This window comes from Amphimedon queenslandica, unplaced genomic scaffold (assembly GCF_000090795.2).
Source record: "Amphimedon queenslandica unplaced genomic scaffold, v1.1 AMPQUscaffold_13283, whole genome shotgun sequence".
NCBI classification, from domain to species: Eukaryota; Metazoa; Porifera; class Demospongiae; order Haplosclerida; family Niphatidae; genus Amphimedon; species Amphimedon queenslandica.
In genome coordinates, this window is record NW_003546481.1 from 5,839 (window position 1) to 11,943 (window position 6,105).

Below are 6,105 nucleotides of genomic sequence, written 5' to 3' on the forward strand. Positions count from 1 at the left end.
TATTAAAAGGACCGTTTGTAATCCGATTGATAATGATAAAGATTATAGAACACACACACCACAAGTCACAATAGTTAGAACCATACTCTAGTCAACCACACCCTGTCACACACCCCAAAACATAATACATAATAATTACTAAGTTCAATAATAGTTATTACACCTCTAATGCTGGAGTTATCAATGATATACTGCTACTAGTGGAAGACCATATCATGTTACACAATGACTCATCTTCCTTCTCTCTAATCCCTACTTCTTGTCAAGAGATTAAGAACAAACAGCCAAAAAGTCCTTCTGGTGTATACCTACTGGCAACTAATGATGGAACTAAACATACTTACTGTAATATGGAGGAGCTGTGTGGTTCAGGAGGAGGATGGACAAGACTAGGATATCTGGATATGACTGATGCTACAGTGAACTGTCCTTCTGGGTTTAGACTGCACCAGTCAGGAGGAGTTAGAGCTTGTGGTAGAGCAGCATCAAATGTAGGTAGTTGTACATCAGTTCAGTTTCCATCTAATGGTATGAGTTACTCTGAAGTGTGTGGTAGAGTAGTGGGATATCAATGGGGAACACCTGATGCAGTATATCCAGGCAGATATCAAGATGAAACATATGGTAGTGTTATTGATTCTAATCACATTGACATTAATTCTTATTATGTTGATGGTGTTAGTATCACTCATGGGTCTCCTCGTCAACATGTCTGGACACTAATGGCTGGTTATAGTGAAGCTAGTTATCATCCAAGTAGCAATGATGGTCATTACAATTGTCCTTGTTCTCAAGGTAGTCCTCAAAACTCAACTCTTCAGTCTTTCATTGGTAACGACTACTTCTGTGAATCTGGTAATCCTTCTACTGATGGTTCTTCTCAACCAATACTTTATGTATCTGATCCATTGTGGGATGGTAAAGGATGTGGTAGTCTTGAAGGTGATTGTTGTGCAGCTCCTGGTCTTCCATGGTTCAATAAGGTACTCTACACTGCCACTACTGACTACCTTGAGCTGAGGGTGTGTGCACATGTTGTGGGATTAGGTGATGAAGATGTTCCTGTTAGCTTTTATAAGTTGTATGTCAAATGATGAGAAAACTGAACAGTTTGATTACTACAGTTTAGTTAGTTAGTTGGCTGATTTTTGGTAAAAATTGACAGTATTATGCTAAGACTCAGTATTTTTTTTTTGTTTCAAAATTTTTTGTCACCTTATAGTTGTCATTGTTTTAGCAAATTTTTGATTAAAACCAATTACTTGCTTATTAAAATGCGACTAATAAATTGCGACACTGAGCTGGAGACTGAGGGTGGAAGAATACCCAGTCATTAGTTCCCACTCTCATTCAGTGACTCCTATCTTGACATTGTAAGGGGTAGGACCGGCTGGTGAGCATATACATGTAAACATGCAAACAAAGCATTATCCACATGTCTAAAATAGAATTTGAAAGAAAACTACTTGCATGCTTCATGATTTCTTGATATAGGTCTGCCAGCAACAATAAATTATTAATACTTTCAAAGTTAGCAAATTGTCAACATTATTTGTCACTTATCAGTTGTGGCTTATCATTCTGTCCTTAAGATGATAGAGCTAAATGCACGTTGGAAAAATGAATTTAAGTGATTAAGGCAATTTCTGCTCCATAGGAGTTGTACCTGTCCACTTTTATCGTAGAGTAAATTCTTGCCATTGAATAACGTAATATTGTCATAGCTTGAGACTAATTGCATAACAGAGTAGATGAATTTGCAGCTAAACTAATTGGTGGGTGATAATTTTAACACCCACGCACAATAATAGTACCCAATAAGCCCGGCCCTGGCGGCCCACGTGGTCATAAACTGGTCAGAAGCAGTAGGAAGAGAGCCAGAGTCAGTGAGTCTCGCAGTGAGTACACTCGAAGTAGTGAGAGAGAAAGAAGAAGAGGAAGGTGTAACGTTGAAGCTCAAGTCCTCTAAGACCGTAAAGAAAGACTCAAAGGATCCCATCCTGCTGCTTGAAGAAGCTTCCACACTGAGCAGAAGAAGAGGAAAGCGTATTAGAAACACTCTTACTTCTTGAAGACTCTCTCTACTCTGGTATAGTATCTTCATTAGATGAGGCCCTAACTCTATTTAACCGAATATGGAAAACTCGTCAGAGTAATATCGAAATATGTTGCCTCCTCGTTAACTTGCTTTGTGTGGTTCTTTTGCTAGTTACGTCACTCTCACACGACCAGCAGAACCAAATAGCATCACTCATTGATCATCGTAAGTTTGTGGTTAATTAATTGATATATTAATTAAATGTAATGAATATTAATTAGCTTCCAGTGATGTCAAGGCCCTAGTGTTAAAGTGTTGGGTGAAAGTGGCCAAGAAATTTTCATCAGAGGTAAAATAATGGATATTGTTATACTTGTAGATCTCTCTCTACACATACATGTACATGTATATTAACATGTGTCATACCTCTTATAAATATTTTATCAGTTTGTTACTCAATGTCTTAAAGAAACTGTTGAGGTACCGTACGTGTGAATTTAATTATTATAAAAATTGATATTATTTTATTGTTAGGTTGTGTACTCTCCTAGTCATACCCTCCGGATGGAGTGCTTGAATCTGATTGGTCGCTTAAGCCACAGGGCCCCCAGTCATGAAGCCTTGTTGCTCTTGATTACTGAGTTTTGTAATGACATTGATCCAAGAGTCCGTAGAGAAGCAATGAAAGCACTAGTAAGTACAATGAATGCACATGTACATAATATAATAATACCCACTCTCCACAATACATGTACATGTACATATTCCCTCTCCTTTTGCCTCTTAATTCCTACTTATATCTATGCATGTACATGTACTTGTCTCTGTATCTCTGTCTCTCTTCTTAATTGTGCATGTACAGACATGTATACCATTTCTTAATTGTACCTTTATATGCACTAATATGTGATATGAATATGTACTAATACTATTAATATGTATTAATAATATTAGTACATTTATACATGTACATGTACATTGTATAATTATGCTCTTATAGTTACAGATGATGGAAGAGGGTGTATCCATTGGTGTGTCTATATACAATAAGGCGTGTGAGTTATTGAATGATGATGATGAGTCTGTTCGCTACATTTCTATCAAGCTAGTTCATTCATTAGGACTCTCTTTGAAGGAAAGGTACATGGTATGATCTCTCACACATGTGCAATGTATTACATGTACATTAGTGTATTAATGTATTAATGTAATGACAGTAATGTACATCAATGTTGTGGACATACATGTACGTAACTATGCATGTAATGTACAATAATGTTTCTACATGCAAATATACATGTATTTGATGTTAATAATGAATTCTATTTGTCGCTCCTTTCTTTGTACACTCTCTCTTTCTCTCTGTGATTGTCCTTTATTTTCTCTCTGAAAATCTTTTCTGTCTTCTCTCCTACCCTTTTATTCTCCCTCCCTCCCTTTCTCCCCTCTTTCTCTCTCCCTCCCTCCCTCCCTCCCCTCCCTCTCTCTCTCTCCTCTTATAGTACCATCCCTCATTCAAAGGACCCCAGTGTTACTCTATCATTAGAGGATGATGCATTCATAAAGACGTGTGGCATGGTAACTGATGGATCCCTTCAGGTACGCTGTCTCTCTGCTTCTCTCCTTGGCCAGTTCACTAGCGTCAGTGAAAGGTTTCTACTCCAGACTCTGGACAAGAAGCTAATGTCTCACCTTCGTTATGTGAAGAGTGATCATGATAGAGCCCGTGAGCTCCACACTCAAGGATCATGGGACACTGGTCAACGGTGGGGAGGGGGCCCTACTAAAATGAACCTGGATCCATCTGAGGTACTATTATAATAATTTAAGATATTCATACATTTACATGTACATATACATAAGGTTACATGTATTAATTTCTCCTAAGTACTCCTCTTTCCTTGTCTCTTCCCCACATGTACATGTATGTAATATCCTGTTTCTTTTATTGACTACTTCAATTAATACATGTACATATACTGTACATATATCTCCCTCTACTTTTTGTCCCTCTTTCTCTCTAATACTAAATGTACATGTTACTGTCTGTTACAGTTTTTTTACTGGCCTTAAATCTCTGTATACTTATAGATTTATATACATGATATTCATGACTACATGTACATGTATATGAAATTGATTTGTATAAAGTTTGTGTCTTCCCCCCCTTTGTTTCACCCCTCTTCTTCCCTCTCCCTCTCTCCTCTCAGGTTACTCTAATGAGTTCTGGTTCCTGTGGTGCTTTTGTTCATTGTACTGAGGATGAGTTCATGGAGGTCAGATCTGCTGCTATACAGTCAATGGGTCAGCTGAGTGGGAGGAGCTCTGAGTTTGGCCATGCCTCCCTTGACTTCCTTATAGACATGATCAATGATGAGATACAGTCTGTTAGACTACTGGCTCTTAAGACACTCAGAAAATTAAGTTATTTTTTAATTGTATTATTAGTAAAATGTTTTCTGATCCATGTGCATGTAAATGTTGTGCAGAGAGTTTAAATTGGATTTTTTGACTATTTAAAGTTTAGCCTTACTGTATGGTTTTAAGCTTATACTGTATATGATGGTATGGTATACATGCAATGTATGCATGTACAGTACATAAATTTTTGCTTATTTTGTGATTTTTTGGAAAATGGGAAAGTTTAATTCCTAAAAAGTTTTACTTCTTTATTGAGCCATAATAGGCCAATTTGCATCCACAAAAGTTTTACCAGATATTCACAAAAAGTTTGGGCCATAAATGTGTGCATACATGTATTGTTCATACAAGGTATTACTTGTATTTTTTAAAATTATGTTGTAGTAGAAAGTTTTCTGACACTGATACAAAAAGTTTGGGCCGCAGTACACGTATTTGTACATGTACATGTATACATGTATGTTACATGTACGATAAATTACATGTGATGTATTACATGTATTTTGATGACATTAGGTGAGTGAGTCCATTAACCTAAGAGAAGATCAACTGGAGACAATACTAGGAGTACTACAAGAGTCTTCATTAGTGAGTGGGCATGTCTTGATTTTGACTCCACCTCCTAATACATCCCATATAGGAAATAAGAGAAGCCATTCATGATCTATTATCCTATAGTCATGTGACCAGTAGGAGTGGCCTACAGTCTGTTGTTCAGTGTTTGTTGGATAATTTAAGGAATTATTCGTCAGATAAGTTATCAATATGGTCGTGTCTGAAGCAGTTGGGTCTGAATCACGCTCATCTGGTATCAGTGTTAGCTCCGGAGCTATTGAGTATTCATCCTTACTACATGAGCAAGGAACCTGATATTAATGATCCAGCATGTATCCTATTTATAGTAACAAATGATGATGTAATGGTATGCCTATTAATAGCATCACATTAACATGTACATGTACATTTAAATAATTGGGTAGATCTATATTTATTAATAGTAACACATGATAATGTACATGTACATTCTATTAATAGTAACACATCATTGCCACCTACTGAGTATTTCTATTGGTAAATTAGTTGGTGACTTATATTTCTGATCTATTAATAGTAACACATACATGTACATGTAATTGAAAGTCTGATGTATTTTATAAGTAGAATCATTTTGATCTATTTATAGTAACATGTATCATTAATCTATTAGTAGTAACATGTGCATGTAATATTGATTATTATTAGTAGCATTACTACCATGTACTGTACACATAATTTTGATCTATTAATAGTAACACATAATGTTGATCTATAATTAGTAACATGTATTTGTGTAATATTAATCTATTATTAGTAACATGTTATCCTTAACTGGTGCTCTACAGATACCAGTATATTGATATTAGTGTTCAATGGAGCTAGTGTCATCAATACACTGACTCCTCTCTTTCCCTCTCATGTCTTCAGACACCATCTTTGTCTTAGAGACACTTTACCTCACCTTGTACCACCTATCAATGTGAGTGACATGCATGTACATGTACAACGTACATCAGGGTTTCTGATCAAATTTAATTTTTTATTGATTTTAAAAGTTTTCCAAAATTGGGTAAAAGTCCCTGTACTATTGTACATATTCTTGAGCCAAA

At 36.1% G+C, this 6,105-nt stretch overlaps 1 protein-coding gene across 1 annotated transcript; it reads left to right on the top strand.

The window, feature by feature from the left end:
- Positions 1-1,837: 1,837 nt before the first annotated feature.
- On the top strand, positions 1,838-6,021 carry LOC100639368 (integrator complex subunit 4-like). The gene is made up of 12 exons (XM_019999240.1): positions 1,838-2,152; positions 2,210-2,263; positions 2,320-2,387; positions 2,486-2,518; positions 2,573-2,731; positions 3,039-3,178; positions 3,541-3,847; positions 4,249-4,458; positions 4,976-5,047; positions 5,100-5,346; positions 5,842-5,975; positions 6,013-6,021. Exons 5-12 carry the CDS (start codon positions 2,603-2,605, stop codon positions 6,019-6,021), a joined length of 1,248 nt encoding a protein of 415 aa, XP_019854799.1. The 5' UTR covers positions 1,838-2,152; positions 2,210-2,263; positions 2,320-2,387; positions 2,486-2,518; positions 2,573-2,602.
- The last annotated feature ends 84 nt before the right edge of the window (positions 6,022-6,105 follow it).

Excerpts from the sequence above, each read along its gene's own strand:
- LOC100639368 (XM_019999240.1), top strand. The coding sequence starts at position 2,603 with ATGGAGTGCTTGAATCTGATTGGTCGCTTAAGCCACAGGGCCCCCAGT. Across the intron at positions 3,179-3,540 it reads GGACTCTCTTTGAAGGAAAG|TACCATCCCTCATTCAAAGG; the intron begins GTACATGGTATG and ends CTCCTCTTATAG. Across the intron at positions 5,347-5,841 it reads TGATATTAATGATCCAGCAT|ATACCAGTATATTGATATTA; the intron begins GTATCCTATTTA and ends GGTGCTCTACAG.